The 22,256-nt window shown below is 36.3% G+C and overlaps 1 protein-coding gene across 2 annotated transcripts in view; it reads right to left on the bottom strand.

The window, feature by feature from the left end:
* GTDC1 (glycosyltransferase like domain containing 1) overlaps window positions 1–22,256 on the bottom strand; it is a 303,609-nt gene that overhangs the window by 195,830 nt on the left and 85,523 nt on the right. For both annotated transcript variants that reach the window (XM_029934635.1, XM_029934634.1), the window contains exons 4-5: window positions 16,915–17,082; window positions 13,373–13,546 (exon numbers count right to left, since the gene is read on the bottom strand). In XM_029934635.1, coding sequence (XP_029790495.1) covers window positions 13,373–13,546; window positions 16,915–17,082 — 342 coding nt within the window. The remainder of the gene's footprint in view (window positions 1–13,372; window positions 13,547–16,914; window positions 17,083–22,256) is intronic.

The raw sequence follows: 22,256 nt of genomic DNA, 5'->3' as shown, positions 1-22,256 counted from the left end.
TCAGTTCTGAGACTCTTCTTCCATAAGAGTAAGTGAACTGCCTAAAACTGAAAATAAAACAAATTTGTCTTCCATTGAATGTGGGTGACACTTTTCTCTAATTTCCCTGTTTCAGCTAACAGTACAATCATTTTTAAACTTAGGCATTTCTTTCAGTTCATTCTCCCGCTTGTCTTCTATTTCCAATAGACTTCATCACCTAATCCTGAATATTCCATTTTCCCATTGTCCCTTGCTTATGTCTTTTCAAATCCATTCTCATAGACTGAGACAGAAGCGCCCTCTTCAATTAGCGGCAAATAATTATAACATACACTTTAGGATTTGGTATTATAAAAATGAGTTTTGGTATTATAAAAATGAAAAGCAGTGGTTTTGAATAGACCCTACCTCTCTCCATAGAATCATTTGGTCTGTTCAGGATATCAGTTGGTACTTTATAGAGCACATCCACAATGGGTTTGAATGAGATGGGTGTCCCAAACAGATAAATCAGTTCTCTACATGCAAATGAATTCAGAGCTGCAGTCTATATTCATGGAGTTAGAGTCAGCTGATAGGAACAGGAAGCAATGGACAGGACAATGAATTTCAAATGAGAAAGATATTTCCATGGATATACAAAAATACACCATATAGAAGAAAAGAGGTGTTAAATCGCTATTTCTTCTCTTGTTGCCCGCTAATTACATATGAATCTCAGTATGTGGCCAAATAGAGAAGAACTGCTACCATTCTCATTTACTGGCTGTCTAAAGAAAAGGATGAAGATTTCAGCTTAGAACACTAGGCAAGACTGAAAGAGGGCCAAGTGTTTGTGCAACTAATGAGCTTACCTTTAATTAAAGAAAACTGTAACTAGATTTCCTAAATTGAATTCTCACTATATGTTTGCTATCTTTTTTAAGTTTCATATTTAACAGTCCTGGTACATAAAATTAGAATCTTGTACAACAAAAAGCAACAATTACTTAATTAGGAATAGTTTCATACAGATATTTATTAATAAAAATAAATTTGTAGGTAGCATTGAATAAATATAGTAGGAACAAAAACTTAAGGAAAACTTCTGATTCTCAGTCACTCACAGATGCACCTCTGCAGAGAGTTGCCAACAGTATAAACCTTGCCCAGTGTCAGAAAGGTCTACGATTCACCATGTCTTAGGCCAAAAGTACAGAAGATCCAGAGCATACGAGAAAAGAGCACCGACACATAGGATAGTACTTGCATTTAATATTCTTAGCAATATTTCTAAGAAGAATTTTGGTACTTAGTCCAACATAGTTTGGACCTCAATATATATATTTTTAATTGTAAGTTGACATAAAGCAAACATCTGTTGCTTCTAAAATTACTGAAGTCGGGCACCTTGGTGGCTCAGTCAGTTGACAGTTCCACTTCAGATCAGGTCATGATTTCAGTTTCTGAGTTCGAGCCCTGCATTGAGCTCTGTGCTGACAGCTCAGAGCCTGGAGCCTGCTTCAGATCCTATGTCTCCCTCTCTCTCTCTCTCTCTCTCTCTCTCTCTCTCTCTCTCTGCCCCTTTCCTGATTGCTCTCTGTCTCTCTCTCTCAAAAACAATGTCCCTCCCCTGATTGCTCTCTGTCTCACTGCCTCTAAAAAATAAATAAACATTTAAAAAAAAAAAACTTTAATTACTGAAGTCATACAGGAATACAATTTGTAGACAGAATTCCTACTCTACAGAAAATTAAATAAATTACATATAGGTTAATAAAAGCACTAAAGATATTTGAGAATGGATGCCCAAATTAAAGATGATAATAATAACAAGTAGCATTTATTTAATGCTCACTATGCTTCAAGCATTTTAACAAGTCCCTTAAACACATATCTCATTTAATTTTTATAACATACCAATGAGACTGCTATTACTCCCCCTATTTTACAGATGAGGGAGAAAAAATGAGGTGTGAAAAGCCAAACAACTTTCTCAATATTCACCAAGTGGTTAATAGAAACGGTGGTACTGAAAGGTAGCTGTGTCTGACACTAAGGCAGTTTTCTTAGACACTATGCCACACTGCCTTTTCATTATACGGTATGGACCACAGGATTCCCTGACCCATAGGACCACAGTGACTCAGTTATGAACCTCTGAGAAAACAAAGAAAGGATTCCTGCTTATCTAGAAATAGAGTTCAAAGATCTGATGTTTTCACAAATTCTGCACTCAGTTTTTTAAGATGGTAACAAATGACAAGAAACAGGTATCTTGGATTTACTCGGCAAACTAAATTTGAGGCTTTGTCAAGTGTGTTCAAGAAGGAGCAAATCCAACCAAAATGTCTAGAAATGCAGGTCAATATAACAAATCATACAAAGTTCCAAAGGATGACCCTGAATAAGAGCGGACACTTCCTGCTGGTCAGCTCACCCTAATGACCTCCCAACATCTCAGACTCAACAGTAAAAGTCTGAATTCACCACCTTCACACAAGCAAATCTGTTTCTCAATTCCAATAGTACAGGTATTCTTCCGGTCACTATAATTAACACTGCAAGATCTAAGACCATTTCTCCATTCAGTAAGTTCCCACATCAGATTACCAAGTCTACAACCAGAATATTTATGTGTATTTCCTCCTTTTCATCTGTATGTTACTTCCTTAGCTCAAGTCTTCAAAAACTTCATCTAGTATTTTTTAAAAACTTGTTTCTCTGCCTCTCATTTCCTTTCTCATCAATATTACCAAGTTCCCCATTTCATGATCTAACAGCAGCTCCCAAGTGACTACAGGATAAAGTCCAAATTCTTCTGCCTTAATTTCCATCTCTAATCTTGCTACCTGTTCACTCAATTGAGTCAAAGGTAGTTACTCTCTCTTAGGCCCAATGATCATTCACTGCCATATATCCAGTTATAACTCTTCTCTCTCCATCATGTGTGCTCACACTTACTCTCACCCGCCTCGTTTCCCTCAAAGTAAGAAATAATATGGCGTTATTGGAAGCAGCAGAGTGAAGCCGGATAGTTTTGGGAGCTGTAGTTTCCAGCAGGCTTAACCTTCTGAACCTCACTTTCCCCACTTGTAAAATGAGGATAATAGTACCGAGCTTGCAGGGTTTCGGTAACGATTAGAAGTAATATACATCAAGTGCATGCCCAGAAAAGGCACTTGATAGGTGATAGCCACTATTATTATACTCCAAACTTAGTTTTTAATGCCCAGATTAAATGCCATAAAAAGTATCTGCATTTTCTTTTCTGCCTTAAACTTAAGAATACCTGACTATGCCTATTATTTCTACAACGATCTTACGATTAAGAATACTGTCTTATATATCCTTATATCCTAGAATACCTTCTATTTATCATACAAATATATGCAAGCTTTTAATAAACATCGGGTGAACAAGACATGAATAAACGTCAAAGAATTAAGTTATTGTTAAGTATATTTTATTGCATCTAAATACTTTGAAACATATTTTTAAAGAATTTCTTATAAAGTCCTTTAACTGGAATTTCTGGGGGAATAAGCCACTCTGTCTAAGAGATTATTCCAGCAGTTTACTGTTGAATGGTACATTCCAAATACTTCATTATTTTAATGGAAAACTTTCTAAAGAACTCCCCAGCCGTCTTCAAAAGAACACTGAACAGAAAAATGACTTCTGTAGCGATCACCCCACTCATTCCACACTCCAGCCCCACAAGGAATGCGTACGTATCACAGGTGCCAGGCAGATGTGGAGGCAGCCCGCGTGACCTTCTCTCACTCGCACTGCTGAATTGTGCCCCCTCACGCGCTGCGGTGCTGTGGATTGACAGGATATAAGACCATCCGTGCCCTTATCTGAACTACTGGTGAGCTTCAGATCCTCATGTATTCTATAAAACTGTTAGGGATTTTTCAAAATTTTGTTCCTTCTTACTTTTGAGGGTGGAATCATATTGAATGGGGGTGAGCTCATCAAAAAGCCCCTCAACAGATAACCAAAAGGGTGATGATGGGAGTACAAATGAAATCACGAATATTTGCCGAGCACTAATGAGGTTGTGGACACGGAGCTCAGTCAGCACACTGTCATAATTATCTCAATTAGCCTCATAAATTGAAGAGGTAGGTACTATTTTGATTACCATTTTACAGATGGGAAAACTGAAGTTCTGGGAGGGTAAATGATCTACTCGAGGCTGAGCAGTGTACTGTAAGTGGTACCAGGCAAACTAGAATCACTGTGCACCACCCTGCTGACTCCCACTTTTCACTCCTTGTTACCACAAATGGAATGAATTGAATAAGTGTTTTTTTAGGAAGATGACCAAAGCTTGATCCTTTAAACATCAAAGCAATGTATTTGAAATCATTCTAGCATGCATCGTACACAGCCCTCATGTAATGAACAAAGTATATACCATAAATTGTTCTGGCCTGGATGGGTCTACACTAATGATCATTCATTATGAAGTTCAGTGATGGCCTCAAAGCCCAAAGCGGAGAAGAGATCCTAAGTGGACCTTTTGCTAAACTCCCCTCAGTGATGGTTTGGGTTTGTTGAATGACATTCATCCATTTTTTTAGTAGCCCTGTTACATGACTCCTTTTGGAGGGATGAGCCATCCCTAGCCAACCATATTCTCTGATGTTTAGTCATTTCTTTACTCCATGACCTGTGGCCTTTGCTTCTTACCTCCCAGATTTTTTGGACAGGACAAAGAGGAAATTAAACCACAAAATGTACATTGACTCTTGGATGAACAAAGAAGACAAACATTCTCTATACTTGAGAACAGGGGTAAATCATCTTTAAATGGATAGCTTCTGTTAGTGCTGCTGCTGAATTTAGAGCACTTCTTTTGGGTGGGGTTATTGTTATTGCATAAGCTAAAGAGAGCAGCAATCCAATGGCAGTAATTAGGCATTAACATGAATGATAATTTCATTAAAAATACCTTTTGAGTAAGCAAGAGTTTGTACTTTGTAACTTCAGGGCAACAAAGGAATTGTATATATATATGCTGAAACCAAACTCTTTTCTTCACAAGAATAGTAAGAGGAAGATGGTTAGAATATAACACAGCATGAAAGATTTGCATTAGATATAAAGGAGATTTCATGAAAGTGAGTGCTGTTAAACATTGGAATGATTTATCAAAAGTTTTTTTTTTAGTACAGTGATTCTATAAAAATTTTTTTAAATGACATTCAAACGAAACACATTTTTGCATTCATTTTGAAGAGCCAAAATAATTGTTAGCAAATATGGATATGTTTAAATTTGTAAAAGCAAAACTTTTCTTCTACTTCAAGCCTACGTTAATATTCAAGAAGAAAGTACCCATTTCATTATCTCATGGAGCAAAGGCAGCAGTTTTATCAATATGTGGAACTAATACGTCATCAAAAATATCTAGAAAAATGACCTCATGTGGTAAGAAGATTAAGGTGTTTTCTGGAAACCACCCCCCCCCCCACTCTGGAAAGCAGGACTCCTGACTGCAGAAAACAAAGTTTTCTATGGGGAGCCACGAGGGCTGCCTTCTGTCCTATCAATCTACAAATTCTCAAATTACAGATCTGCTGTTGTTTTCTGACACATCTGCTTTGCAATGTAAAATAGTGTTTTCTTTAATAAGAATTCTTCAAAAAGCCCTTAGGCTCCTCGCCTTTGTTTGCACAGCCTGAGAGTTTTCATTTAAAGTTTTCACACTGTTTTTAAAATTCTCCATTTTTGTTTCTAAAATAGTTACTTGAAGTCCACAGACCTCTGTTTTGGCTTCATATTTTAGCTACACGGAAAAGGTGGAGAGAAACATGCAGAGAAATTCTTCAGATTTCAATAACTGAAATTACTTCAAATGACCAACATTGTTTTTCTCTTTCCTTTGCTGTCAAAAATGTAGAAGGAGGAAGTTTTTTATATAATTCCTATCCACAGAATGCACCATCTACTATGAAATGAGGAAACTCACAGGTAAAGTCTACTATTGTTTATTCTGACAACTCTGGCAATCCAATACTGTGGAAAATTGGAATCGGTAATGAAACGATTACAGAGGCATATGAAATTCTTCTCTACTGATCATACCAAGATTGATACTTGATATTCTCTATGGTCCCTACATGGGACCTGAACCTCAAATGCAGCTCCTAATTTTTCAATGTAAAGTATACATTCTTCAATTTGCTCCAAGTTCAAACGTCAGCACCTAACGAAATACCATCCATTCATCTCTTCATTAAAAAATAAATGGATGAATTTTTTATGGTCTCCAATGGAAATACATTCTTTGATCTTTTATAATACTTATGTGTAACTATAATAAAAAATTAAACTGTTTTCACAATATAATGGGACTGAGAGGGTAAGCAAGTAATAAATACATACAAGTATCAGGACTTGAGCATTTAGCTCTCTTCACCTTTACTCCAACTGTACCTTACTTGAAGGAGATGATCTCCACTTTGTATTTTTACTCATGGCTCCCTAATGGAATTCCTTGGGAAGACCTGATCTTTTTCAATGATAGGAAATGCTGCTTTGTAATTCACTGTATTTCTACAATACACTGTTCTGTGATCCAATTTGTTGAGAGTGGGGATGATCTCATCCTATGAAAATCATGAACAGTCCCTCAGTACCAAATCTTATAGGGGGAAGATGGAAGAAGTATAGGTTGATGCAGCCAACTCCATCCTAAACATCTAATGTGATACATCAGGCACTGCCCTATAATACAAGGGTCACGCTCTACAATAACTTTTAAGGGAAGAAAGTTTGGGTAAATGAGAGATAAATATTAATAGGAAAAAAAAGGCTTCTGATACATGAAATAATGATCTAAGCTCACAGCTGAATCTTTAACATATTCTTCCTATTCTGCTTCTTTAGGCCTATCTTCAATTTCACCATCAGAATTCTTTTTTTAAATTTCTCATTCCTCTTCAGGTATCTCCTTTTTGAAACTTCAGTCTTTTAAAAGTTTACTTTCTAAAGCCTTGAGTCCTTTCTTTCATAACATTACCATGACACATTCCCTTTTATTCAATATTTCTGTCAATCCACTTTTATAAATTATTTGTTCTTCAGTGGTCAGGGTCAAGTACTAGGGACCAGAACCTTATTTTGGGGGACATGCAATATAGAAATAATGAATTAAAGGAAAAAATATGGATTCTAAAACAAGATTAAAAAATGTTTGATTTCTTGTTCTACCTTTACTATTTGTATGACTGTAGGCAAAAAAAGTTATTTACATTTCTATGGCTAAGTTTCTTCCACTATAAATGGAAAATAGCTTTTAGAATTTTTGGAAGAATAAAATGCTAAAATACGCATAATGGGCAGAGCCACAATGCAGGACTAAAATAAGAATCCCTAAGGTTAGGTTAGCTTTTATGGTTAGCTCTACCTTCTAACGATGACATTGCCAGAAAGTAAGTTGCCAATTCGTCAGATGTTCTGATTTCATTAGACAGAGACTCGCACAAAGGCCTGGTTATGTAAATCCCCTGGTCATAGGAGGCCTTGCCTGTATGGCAGCTACATGATCTAGAGAAGGAAAATACTGGCTTCCTCTAGTCAAGGTCCAGCTCAGTTGGCTGAATGATTGCTTCCTTAATTCTTTGCATCACACATCCATGGAGATCTATGTGAGATTTACCTTCTTGATATATACAGTGAAATTTCCTTAATTTTCAATCTAATCTATATCTTCTAACACAGAATGGACTTCCTAGTTATGAGCCTCATCTCACTCATCAAGTCTTGAGATTGTATGTATCTTCTGGAAAGGCACAGGATGAATATTTGTACTTCTTCAAAATTCATATGTTTAAATCCTGCCCTGGTCTCCCAACATGATGGTATTAGGAGGTGAAGCCTTTGGGAAATAATTGCATCCTGAGGGTGGCTCCCTCACTGATGGGATTAGTGCCTTTACAAAAGAGACTCAGAGAGCTCTCTAGATCCTTTTTCCATCACGTGAGAACACTGCACAAACACAGAAAGCAGACCCTCAAAAGCCACCAAATCTCCTAGGGCCTGAGCCTTGGACTTGCTGGGCTCTAGAACGATGAGAAATAAATTCCGGTTGTTTATTAGCCACCTAGTCTGTGGTATTCTGATACGGCAGCCCATACAGGGTAGAACACGGTATTAATATTGCAGAATCTGTTTTGTGGACCACTGATCATCTGACAGGCCTGATGCCTTCAATACCAAAGGAGCCAGAGTATACACCCCACCCTGGCAGCAAAGAGAGGTCTGGTCCATAAAAAGGCTCCATCAGGAAGTTCTAAAGAAGACAGTTTACTGAAATATTCTCTAGTGACCTAAGCTTACAGATATTACAACTGCTCAGGAAGGGTTTAGATGTTTACTATCTTCCTTTAGGTGAATATGGCTCATTCACATCCTAGAGTAAGGCATGATGTTTAGCTTCATTTGCTGTTATTTATCATTTCTGCCAAAAGTGGGTTATGCATTTCCCTACATTCTTAAGCAGAATTTACTGGCTACCATTTAATCTCTTTTAATAAATCACAGTCGTCCTTTTGATGTACAAGCTGTACAATCATGGAGAAATGTCTGCAGGGTTCTTCAGTGTGCACAGTCGTCTGCCCTGCCATAGAATGGCTCCAGGCTGCTGCGCTTTTTCACGTCTCATATATTTTTTTTAAATAGTTTATCTCTCTCCTCCCTTGTTGTCGAACTGTCAGTCAGCTGTCACTTTTTACTGCTGTCAGTGAGCCTGCCTTTATCGCACCCCCAATTTGATGCTGCTAATCTGCTGTCAGCTGAAAAATCAGATAATCAAGACCTCTTGAAATTGCATTCACAATAAGTGGTGGGCTGAGCATGGGAGGGAGATTGTGAGATATGAGTTCCAGTTCTTGCTCTGTCTCTATCTGGCTGTGTGGTTACCAGGAGACACTTAACGTCTCTGGTGCTTCTATCCATAAAGTAAGGAGCAGAATCTGTGTGTGTGTGTGTGTGTGTGTGTGTGTGTGTGTGTGTGTGAGAGAGAGAGAGAGAGAAGCAGGAAAGGAGATCAATCTCATCGAGACTTGAAACCTAACTTTCTCTGGCTGTCAGAAAGAACATATAAAAAAGTCGTTTGTGAGTTAACAGAAGGCAGGATACGAGTACCACTGACCTTTTAATTGTCAAATTCAAGGATACCTTTTAGTCATCACTTTATTTAACCTTAGTTCTCTGAATTCAGTACTGACCATCTCCTTAAAGTCCTCTTTCCTTGCTCCAGAGGATAATTCTTTCAGTGCTCACCTTATGACTTTTTTTCCTCCTCTCTTGAATCCTGGGCTATTCTTCCACCAGCCCTGTAAGTGTTAAGAGTGCCAATAGCCAGTCTAAAGTTCAAAGCCAGGGTAATGATGAGAAACCAGCAAGAAGCCTGAGAGGTAGCAACCTGTGTGTCCTAGCAGTCAACTGAAGAATGTGTCATAGTATATCACATGCCACTGATATGTCAAGTAAGATGAGCACTGAGAATTGACCACAGGATTTAGAGACGCATGGAAGTCATTGGTACCTTGACAAAAGCAATTTCAGTGGAGTAGCTATAAGTGAGAACAGTAGGAATAAAATTGGAAGCAAGTGTAAACAACTCTTTCAGGAGGTTTTGCTACTAACAGAAATAAAGAAAACAGGCAGTTGCTGAAGGGAGAAGTGGAATCAAGAAAGATTTTTTTTTAAGATGTAAAACTAATAGCACTTGTCTTATGCTAATAGTAATGATCCTGAAGACAGGAGAACTGATGATGCAGAACAAAGAAGGACAAATTGCTAAGACAGTCGTCATAGGTATGCAAGAAGGATGACCTCTGGCAAAAAGTGGGGACAAAACCTTACACCAAAGCAAAGTCAGTTCATCCATATTAACAGGTGTGAAGTGGAGCGCCTGGGTGGCTCAGTCTGTTAAGCGTCCAACTTCATCTCAGGTCATGGTCTCACAATTCATGTGTTCAAGCCCCACATCAGGCTCTGTGCTGACAGCTGAGTCTGGAGACTGCTTTAGACTCTGTCTCTCTTATTTGTTTTTTGTCTCCCTCTTATGCTACCCCTCCCTTACTCGAATTCTGTCTCTCTCTCTCTCTCTCAAAAATAAACAAACATTAAGAAAAAATTAAAAAAAAAAAACCCATACAACAACAGGTGTGAAGAAGGAGAACATGCACCAGAAGCACAGGGATGGGGAGACACAGTGGTGACACCAAATAGAAATTCTCTGCCAACTGCGTCTATTTTCTCAGTTGTAATCTGAGAATGAAGACAAGATGTTTTGGTATCAGCAGTATATAAAGAAAGAAACGTGCATGATTAGTTATCTATAGGATGAGAAATGTGGTCTGCTTGCCTGGTAGCTCACAGGGACCATATGAACTGAGAGTAGACTAATCAGTACAGCTAGATGTTCTTCCAATCAAATTCAAGGAGGAGTACAAAAAAATTGAGAGTATATGCAAGACAGCAGGTAAGATCATCAAATATGGAGGTTAAGTTCAAGAAAGAAGGAGGAAAACTGGGACAAGAAAAGCATCCCAAAGTAAGGGACTGGCCCCATCAGTGGATGGTAGGGTCTTCTGAGGCCCAAAGACTGAGTCAGGCTGATAAAGAGAATAATAAATGAACCTCTCTACTTATATTAGACTGCTCCTTGGCAAAGTTCTCTATTTTCATATGCTGATTAAGAGAGGGCAGAGAGGAAGTCAGTCCTTTATATTCAGGTGGCAATAAATGTGCTAGGTTACATGACAATGGGAGTGGGTTAATTAATAAGATGAGTTGGGCTTTACTAAAGGGGCTATTACATACCAGGCACTATGCTAGGCCTTTCACATATGGATTATTTCCTTTAGTCACTACACAATGCCCATGCAGTGATGAAGTCAATATAATCATAATCATTAGAGAACCTGAGCTCAGGCTCATTTACTTGCATAGGTCACTGAGCTAGTAAGTGGCAGCCAAGACCTAAACACATGTTATGTATGTATGTATGTATGTATGTATGTATGTATGCCGACCTACAGTGCTTAAGAATTTACCCAACCCCAAATGCTTAACACATATAATGATAGTTTCAAGTGATATTCCTTCTTGCTACTATTTTTCTGGTCTTCGAGAATGAGACGGTGAGGGGTGAGGAGGGCAAGAGGTAAGAGCTGCTGCCACAAAGCCCAGTCCTACTTGTGACCGACATGCTCTGAATTGTAACTATTATCAACTGTATAAACCCTCATATTTTTTGCTGAAATATGGCTCTTCCCTTTCTCTGGTTAATATCTATTATAGTATACACTACTATAGCACATTGTATTAATAATTTAATTGTATCTTAAATTTATTTTGCCATAACCAAACGATATTTGTATAGGGAGAAAGATAAGAGCATTCAAAAGTTTCGTTTTTTTCATCATCTGGGTTATGTTGCCTTTGGAATTACTAAATATTTTTCAACATCTCAACAAAATAATACTCTTTTAAGACTGCGGGCATTAGAATGATTGTCATTCATGCAAATAATCACTTACTTACACTATATGAGTTTGGGTTGGATAAAGCAAATTACCATTTGAAAATAATTCAAATAACACTCTGGGCTAAGACCTTGCTTATGAATGTTATCTTGGCCACAATATTTCTTAACCTTCTTCCATTTAGCTAGATTTATTTATGGTAATAGAGTCCAAATTAATAAACTATTCAATTGCCACAGGTGTATTAAGCATACGATGTTGTAGGAATATATCAGATGCGAATAAATTTTAAAATGTATTATTTATTTGGAATTCTATAGTGGTAATAATTAAGATGTAGTATAATCACCTACTCACTTAAAGATGTACATTTTGAGTATATATTATATGAAATGCTTAAAAACATGTCAAAAAATAATGTTCATATTTTTAAAATGTGCACTAAAATATAAACTGAGTTTTAGCTCATCATAGATCTAAAGTATAACAATTATATTTTCCAAAAGTTGAAATTCTCTCATCCCACATATTACATATATAAATATACAAATATAACAATTATATATGTATAAACATATTTATACATCTACATATACAACTGAAAATCAAATTTGATCTTAGTTTTACTTTGCCTGGTAGTTGTCAACTCTGCAAATAAATGATTAAATGTTTTTGACAAATGACCTTTGGTGATAGGAAGCTTGACCAGTAAACAGAAAATTGAATCAAAAGTCATAGGGTCTAAACTTTACTCCAGTCTGTGACAATAATCAGCAGTGTGAGTGCAAGCCAGTCTCCTGCTTTTCTGAGCCTCTGTTTTCTGAACTCCATAAAGTAAAAATTGGGTAAGGTTGTATAACTTAAATTTTATGACTCACTAACTTGCTTTCGTACTAGGCAGATTCTTCTTCAATGAAACATTAACTAGTAAAACCCTCACACAAATCAGCATTAAGAGTGCTGATGAAGACTACTGATCCCACAGCAAATGTGGGTGAACTCAGTAAATGTAGAATGTAGAGAGTAGCGCTGACCTCCTGCATGACATGCACAGACATTAAATTGTTTCCTGATTTCATTTCAGGGATGGGGAACAAACAGCTGTCCCTGAACTCTTTTTAAGGATATCAGCAGTTACAAATAGCAGCATCCCCAGCTAGTATGAGTCCCACTGAAGTAAACTTTCTGTTCACATGGGAGAAATACTCCTAGTGGTAATAAAAATCGCTTTGCTAGGTTTAATCAGAAGTGAAAAGGAATTTGAGAATGTTCCCTTTGAGCCACATCATCCACTGTGAATTCAGGGTGGGCCTAGCAACAGGGGTAATAAAAAATGTCCTTAGTAACAGAGAAAGAGAAATGGCAATTAAGTATATTTGCAACTTAATATAGAAGACCTAAATCTTTATTAAGATAATATAAATTTAAAAAATGGAAAAAGGAAAAAAAGAAAAGAAATATCACGGGAAATGAAAGTGACCCAAGCAGTGCAATTTAACACTGATTGACTTAGAACAGTTTGCTATATACACACAAGCCCATGGGCATAAGCTGAATGCAAAGGTTGAGAAATATGCTTAACGATGAATGACTTCTGTAACAAAACAACAAATAAACAAAACAGTAAGTGTTAAAAAGCCAAAGTAGCTTTCTTTGGGAAACCAATAAATAACAGAAAAGAAAGGACGAACTCAATATCAGAACTAACCATTCAGTGATAGGTTAGACACATGATTATTTAAAATGTTTGTAAATCACAGCATGGTGAAATAGAACTCGATTCTCCAATTAACCATGCTTGCGCTGAAAAGTTAAGATTGGCAAGAACACCACCAATTTCTATACATTTGGGGAATAATTTATGACACAATATTGAAAACAGAGTCAAACATACTGACCTGTTCACATCAGGAAACCTGATGGGAAAGTAAATAACTTGGGACTTGGGTCTGATGATGCTTTCCAGATCCTTGGGTCTGTGATCAGGAATCAGCTTCATAAATTTTCCAATAGAGGTGAGAAATGACTCCATGTTAAAAACTGAGTTGAATACCACCACATCAGCCACCAGACTGTAAAGGAAAAGGATAAATGCAAATGATGAACTCACACTCATTCACAGCTATTTTTTTTATAAGCCCAAGACCTCTGTGCTCATCAGAGTTTATACTTTGGAAGTCCCTGGGCTTCCAAAGAACTTGGCACTTCCTGCAGTATTTACTAAAATGCTTCTAACAGATAAGTTTGTTTCAGTCGCATTGTATCATGGTGGTTAGATCTCTGGCGTCAGGAAAGAAAGGCAGGAGAGGAATCAAATAATTTACTGGGATCTTATGAGGCCTCTAACAAAGGTTATTTTTCTGCAATGCCAGGACTTTTATATTATCAACAGTAAGTACAGAAAGACCTTTTCCTTTGTGGCCTAAATATCCACGTTGGGTTTCTGTGTCAGTGATATACATCGTCTTACACACACTACGCACAGGAGAACACCTCCCGTCCCTTTCACTACCTTCATGGAGATGAGTTCAGGTAAAGCTATTTTCCCACAAGAGCATACCTTGAAACACATGGTTAAAGTCTATTTCATCTCCTTGCTTCAAGAAACCATTAGGTTTTTTAAAGCTCTGGAACTGTACAGGAAGAATTAAATGAGGTATCTCTACAAATAACTTATTTCACTATTATATTTGGCGTGGACAAAGAAAAAGGGCCACGATACCACAAACCTTCATAATTAAATGAAATAAATATTATATTAGCTATTACTTTTGATGGATATATTGTGTTCCTCCCTTTAACATTTTTTAAATAAAAATAATCTAAAAAACATTATTATAAGGAAACATGAAAACAAATTTTAGTGTCATAGATATGTCAGCCATCTTCAGAACATTTTCTTGAAAACCAATGAACATGAATGATAACCAGGGGCAAGCCAGATAAAACCTGAATATGTAGTATGTTCCCCTTATGAGTCAAAAAACTGATTTCATAAACAATTGTTTCTGATTTAAGAAAAGATTTTTGCTTTGAGCAGTGATTCAGGGTCACAGTGCCACTGGATCTCAGCCAAATGCATATAAATATTTTAGTGAGAAGGTATATAAGCTCAAACAACAGTTAATTTTATTTCACCCTAAAAATGACAATCAAGAAAACTAAAAAGCCCACAAGACTGCAAACATAAGTCCACAAGACTGCAAAACACAAACAAATAAGCAGAGCTTAGAGAATAGGAATACCATAGCCAGTCCTTCGGTTTACTGAGGACAGCCAAAGTTCCAATCATTAATGCACAGCGGGGGAAGAAACCCGACAAAGGGAATGTTGTACTGCCACCTTTGTGCCTCCCCCCCAAAACTGCTTTTCCATACAAGTATTTTTTTTTTTAGTTGCAACCTAGTGGAAATTTGGGGGTAGGGGTGATAACAGCACAGATAATACAAAAGAATGTCAAAGAAGTGCTGACACAACACCAAGCAATAAGGAAGCCAATATAATAATATACCAAAAGTTGAAGGATGTTTTACAGCTAGTCTGTTTTCGCCATATGTCACATATTGTAATAGCGACCCACAGGTCATAATATACTGTTACGACATGTGTTCATAAGTCAGAGGGTTACTGAAACCTCCATTTAAGGTGAGTGCTTATGTCAGTCACCTCTAAAGTCTTTAACTGCCACATGGTCAAGAAAGAAATCCAACAGTGCCAACAAAAGCAGAAGTCAGCAAGAAAACTAAAGAAACATTTGAGGAAGCAAGAGTCATACTTTTCAAAGAGAATCTGAGACAGGACTGCTTCCTGACACTCTTATTTTTCCTCTGGACAACCGTGAACCATTTTTTTCTCATTAAGAGGCCCACCGATGATCGAATCTACTTCTTTCTCTCCGAGCTTGTCGATCGGTTTACCCTCTTAAGAAGAGCAATGCTGGAAAATCACACTGGAGCCTTTATAGTCTCATTCCTTTTGAGCAAAAACAATTCTTTATAAAACAGAGAGATGAGGGGCAGGGAGCTAAAATTTTTTATAGATATCTGCCCTCCTAGGGCATGCAGCCCAACTACTTAGATTCTTAAGGACCCAGTCTATGCTAAATTAAGTATCCAAGATGGTCTACAGAAATATTCTTTTCATGCATTTCCTCTCTGATATGAGTGGGTGTAACTTCCATTAACTTTAAAGCCACCCATAAAGGGAAAAATAGACTTAATTTTTTTCCCCAGTTATTTCTCAAGGGTAATAAACACACACTATCTCAGGAAAAGAATGACGCTAATTCAAGAAATCAAAAGAATATTACAAATGTTTTCCATATTGATAAAGCACAAAATGATTTTATTTTTGTTTTTAAAACATATTTCCCTTCTCTGTTTCAATATGAAATAAAGTATTTTAATTTTATCATGAAATTTTAAAACGGTTGCTTTTTTATGAGACATTTGATGTGAAGCAGTTCCACTCTATTTTGATAGCGCTGCTACTTCACAATTGAAGCAGCTTGTAAAAATGATTGCGGGAAAACGTCTATGAAATGCTCAAAACACAGAAATATTACCATATAGTTGTTTTCCTATGTCAACTAAACTATGGAATATGTTCGTAGGAGTTGGAAGTCTGTTTAAACACATCATCAATCCCAACTGCTAATAACTATTTAAAAAGGTAGGAGGTACCCTATCACTGCCAAGCTGGTTCTATTTGATTGTTGCAGTTATGCGAATAGGATCCACTAGCAAAGCCTTTTCAGAGTTGTTATTAACTTCTTTCATTAACTAAGCTTCAAGAGATACACTTTGTTGAAGTAACAACAGAGAAGGACCATCACCTTTGAAATGTCATGGTATTTTAAGGCTGTGCGATTTCAGAAGACTCAATGAAGGGAAGAAAAAAAAAACACCTAAAGATTCATTTTCCATAGTTTTCTCTTACAAACAATTAAAAAAAAAAAGGACAAAAACCCCTTGCTCTATTACTTATTCCTCTATAAATTTCTGTTTTGATTTCAGCTTGATATATGGAAAGTGGTTGGTCAATGAGAATGGCTGAGAATTGACTAACTGCTCTTTTCTAAAAGTACCCCATCTACAACACAGGGTGGAATCAAGGGGTGAAGAGGGTCTCTTGTCAACACTTTGATTCTATTTTGAATGTTGTAAAAATAGATAACTAGTTCAATATATCATTAGTTTGTTACATATGTGTATTTCATAAAAGGGTTAGCTGTTCACATATATATATGGCAAAGGTTAGCTGTTTATATATGGCAAAGGCACAAGCAGTTACTACCGTGGAAGGTATGTTTACACTTATGCACCTATTTCAAGATTTTTTTTTTATAAAAGTTTACAGTAGGTCTTTAGAATTAAAAGCTAACCATCTATGAAGAAAAATGTGGCAAAGGATTAAATATAATGATACAATCTATACCCACCATGAGAGAATTTGGTTGTATCCATATTGGAAATCCCTCTCCTGACATTTCTTGACAGGATATACCAACTGGTTCTCATGGAAGTACAGGATCTTTTTCAATTTCCCAAGGTCAGGCCGAAGGGCAGTCAGTTCCGTCAGGTTCAGGACCGAGCTTGCAAAGAGGATCCTAGGAAACAAAGAAATTAAAGTTTACTGTCCCAAGTATGAGTGAAGTGGTCATCCTCCCCCTTCCTCCCCTATTCCTTCTTCCTGCCCCAAGAAAAACATATCCCCCATAGGGATACATCAATAGTTAAACCTTAATACCATGTAGCAGCATTCTAAGTTTTGATCTCTTAAAAAGCAGCTCCTAAGAACTATAAAAGCCCTGAATCTCATTGGTCTTCTCAGCTCAGTTACAGAAGGATGCAAAAAAAAAAAAAAAAAAAAAAAAAGCCGGACGGATTTTATTGAAAAAGGCAAGAAAAGCTCTATCTGAAGGACAAATGGAACAAAGATAAGGCTGACTGGGGAATACTTTGCTTGCCAGTTTCATTACACTTTACTTCTTTATGCAACCAACTACTGAAATTCAATAGACGAGCAGGAATGGCACAGGTTCCTGTTACGACATAAACCCTTTTGATTTATGCAATAGACTTACTGAGTGTGGTCTTTTTCTCTTGGCTTATTTTTTCACTGTCCCTATCAGCCACCTCCCCCTTTTTTCAACTGTCCTACAATATTTGTGTGTTTTTAAAAATATTTTATTCTCCATTACTGGACTGCTAATGGCACCAGATGTACAATCCATAATGTATGATCTATAAAACCCCTTATATAAAACGTAAATATAAAAAGAAGAAGAAGAAAGCTGTTCCTCATCTTGAGGAAAAAAGGAACTGAAAACTTACCTATCATGTTTATATATAAAACACAGTGTCTGTTTATTTATTCGTTCCACAAACATTTACTAAATGCCTACTGTGTGTCAGAGTCTAACCAGAAAGAACAGAGAAGATGAACCAAGACAGCCCACCAGGATAAATGCTGCCTGCAATAGTGACATAAACAAAGAATTAAGAGAAGTAAACAAGAAAGAAATAATAACCATCTAGGACATCCTGGAAATGTTTCACTAACGAGGTGCCTACCACATATGGACACAAATGAGGGACAAATTACAGTCCCTGAACAGCTGAGGACATTTAGATGGCACAATTTTGATGGAATGCCACCTTTATAACATAATGTAGCATCACTTGACCCTTACAGCTTTAGTTCCCATTCTAAAAAAATGAGGTTCAAGAAGGTTAAGAGTTTTGTGTTTACTGGTAGAATCACACTGGTAGAAAGTGGCAAAGCAGACTCCTGGTCCTCTAAAGCCTGAAGTACTTTTCATTATGCCATGGATATGAATTGGTTGTGGACCACTTAAACACTGCAAATGATTTTTTGTGTGCTTAATAAATACAAAATATCATACTTGTTATTACCATGATTACAACCACCATAAATTTTCCCTTGCAGACAAGCCAAATGGCTAACTTCAGGTGTTTATATGATCTGCAGCACTAGCCTTTCACATAGGAAGAATGATTACATGATAAGTGTATATATCATAAATAGGAATTTTTCATGAATGAAAAAAGGCACATAAAGACAAAAAAAGTCGACGGTCTCTCTTTAAAGCCACATGGCTGTATTAATATTATGGTCTAATGCTTTGAAGTAAAAAAATCTTACAAAGGAGACATATTTTTTTTAATTGTCTATTTGTATTCAACTAAAGCTCCTAGAAAAATTGTGATTAAAAAATGCTTTATTTTGTCCAAAAATATTACCACACCACAAAGAATAAGCCTTTCTAAAACTTAAATGGGAAATTCTGAAATATGAAGATATTTGCTTATCTACAAATCCAATACTTAGTAGAGAGAACAATAAAAGATTAATCTCAATTAATCAGTATTTTCCTCAAAATAAAATGGATGGTGACTTGTGGATCTAATTATCAAGTACTATCCCCTCTCCCTCCATACAATCCTACAGCAAGCAATGATTCATTCTTAATCATAAGACCTGAGCAAGCTCAATGTTTTTCACACAGAAGGCCGAAAAATTCATTAAATGCAGCCCCCACATTACTAATTAACTGCAAAAAAAAAAAAAAATGGTACCTTCATGGAGAAATTTGGTAGATATCAATTTACCCACATGATCAAACTTAGTATGAACAGTAATAGGACAAGTGATATGTATTTCCCAATGTGAGACACTGAGACAGATACAATCACCAGTGTAGTTCTCCTGCCGAAAATGCCTGATGTGAATCTGAACATGAGGAAACAAGATTTGCAGACAAATATTCTGCAAAATAACTGGGCTCAATCTCCAAAACTGCCAAGGTCATAAAGAAAAAAAAATCTAGATTAAAGGAAAATAAAGAGACACCAAACAAAATACAATATGTGATTCTTGATTGGATACTAGATGAAGAAAAGACAGTTATAAAGGACATTATAAGGACAATAGGGAAACTTCAAATATGGATTCCATATAAGACTATAAATTTTAATCAATCTTAAATTTCTTACGTCTACTAATTTTATTATGGTCATGTAGGAGAATAACCTTATTCTTAGGAGACACATACTGAATTATTTACATGTGAAGGGTCATGATGTCTACAACTACTTCTTACATGGTGCATTTAAAAGGCTACTAATAACAATAAATATTCATAAGTATATATTTGCATAGACAGATATTTTAAAATGTATAAAATGTTAAAAATTGATTAATCTAAATGAATGATATATTATAATTCACTGATCTAGTCTTCAAAATTTTATCTAGTTATACATTTATGTAACTACAAATGAGAGAATATTCATTAAATGGCAGTGAGTATAAAGATAAAATATATTTCATAAATAAAGAACTCAACATTTTTAATTTTTAAATTTTTAGATTTTTAATGTTTATTTATTTTTGAGAGACAGAGAGAGACAGAGCATGAACAGGGGCGAGGTGGAGAGGGGTAGAGTCACAGAATCCAAAGCAGGTTCTAGGCTTTGAGCTGTCAGCAAAGACCTCAACATGGGACTCAAACCCACAAACCATGAGATCATGACCTGAGCCAAAGTTGGACAGTTAACCAACTGAGCCACCCAGGCACCCTCATCATATATGTATTTCGAATCATAATCCAATTGTTAATTTATTACATGAGAATTATGCTCAGGATGGACCATCTGCAGCAAATGTTTAGCCAAGGTGAGCCTTTCACTCTGCTCCTACCATATGCCTCTCCTCTCCTTTACCCTATTTACTAGCTAATCCATAATCAAGGAATCGAGATCTAAAGCTGAGCATTCCAAATAAAGCCTCCCAAATGAAAGCATGTAATACCTTCCGAAGTAAAGTGGCATGATTTTTGTAATATTAACCATTTGGGACTTCCCACGCCATTACTTCCTTCACTTTGTCCAATCATTTACAGGAAAATCATTTTATTTGTATAAACAATCTTGAAATAGTTTTACTTCTAAATTGTGGAAATTATCTCTGTCGTGGAAAACGTTTCTTTTTGCTTTTCACTTGAAAATAGTAGTTAAAGTGGACAACAAGCAATTCCTCAAATATTTAAGTTAATGACACCCAAAAAGAAGTAGTGAATATGCTCACAAAATAAGATTCATAGGCAATTTTTACTTTATCCCTTCCATCAATTAAAAAACAAAGTTAACAATAATACAATGAATGGCATCGCTCACGCAGCAGCTAACCCCTAGGCTTCCGTTGTTCATCTTGCCCCAGGTAGTACTTAAGCAATCAACCCTAACAAGGTGCGCTTTATCACCCCACACCGTGTCTCGACAGGAAAGGGCATGAGGTGACAGCAAAAACCGCTAGGAACAAGATCATTCCTGACAGCTGCTGCTTGAGCGCAAGTTAAATTGAACAGTTTATCTCAGCATGAAGATGTTATAAGGTTTTATGTTTAATATTTTTAAATTAACATAAAAACCAGAGAAAGCAGTTGTGCAATCTTGTCACAAACATGACGTACTACAATCACTGTATAAGCTGGATTAGTACTTCTTACCATGCTACTACAGAATTAAGCTGTTTTTAGACCACCAAAGAGCTTTAAATTGCAACTTTTGTCTCTGTAAGAGAAACCTATATTTAAAATGTCTGCTAAATTCAAATTAACGGCTACATCATTAGCTTATACCATCTCACCAAAAGTATAAGTAAGCTGCTATTATAATCGTCTAACCAAAATGGCTCTGTGCTACAAGCACGTTAACACTGTTCTGTGTATTTGGGATTGTATCCATACACATGTTTCCACTGTTTCCAGTGCACATTATATTTACAGTCTGAGTCATATTTGCTTCAGGAATCTAAAAGAACTCCACTTAATGAAATTCAAGATTCGAGATTTTATTTTTTTCTGGTGCAGTTTGAATAAACTGGTTATTTGCCAGTATTCTCTTTATGTGTAAAAAGAGATGCTGAAATACACCTCAGTCCTGTAAGAGCGTGGCTGCTATTATCAAAATGCATACTTTTATACCGTAAATGGTATGGAATGGCAGTCAAATGAGAAAAGAAAACAGGCATTCAAGATTCCAACCACCACCACATGCATTCTAGTAATAATCCTTCATGAACTAGGTTATCTCCATCTTTCTCCATGAAATCTTTTCAATGGCCCCTTCTACCCCCCCAAAACCATTTAGCACATTTGTCACATAATGGGATACAGTACACAATTTAACACAGCTACTAGTTGGGGTTAAATTCTTAAGTAATTCCTTGCAGGGCTTCAGGAAGCCTTTGACAAAGGAGTAAATTCCATCCTTCCAGTTGTGTCTCTGCTCAATACGCAAATGCCTTGTCTACATTTTCCTTGCTTACCCTCATTACCAAACTCTTTGTTCCTTTGCTGTTTACTTTGATTCTTGTTCCTTGATAAAGACTCTCTAGGACTGTTATGTAGTGTTTTCTGTGATGATGGAAATGTCGTATCTGTATGTCCGATATAGTAGCAACTAGCTACCTACGGCTATGGAAATTTAGCTAGTGCAACTGAGGAATGAAAATTTAACTTGCTTCATTTCAGCTTGTTATTTTCAATATTATTTCTGAAACATCTGATTTTTAGCAGATTTCATGATTTCATGATACGGTATGTCAGAATATCTACAACCAGGACGTGACTCTTATATTCACATATTGCTAAAGTTTAAACATTGTCTTGTATAATCTCTTGTATTTCTATGACATTTGTTTATGTATTTTATTAAATGTTTATTAATTTTTAATATCAGGAAACTTTACACTAAC

The sequence above is a fragment of the Suricata suricatta genome, chromosome 3, assembly GCF_006229205.1.
Source record: "Suricata suricatta isolate VVHF042 chromosome 3, meerkat_22Aug2017_6uvM2_HiC, whole genome shotgun sequence".
NCBI lineage: Eukaryota > Metazoa > Chordata > Mammalia > Carnivora > Herpestidae > Suricata > Suricata suricatta.
Note: the sequence above shows the minus strand (reverse complement) of the source record. Positions and strands in the feature narration are given on the sequence as shown.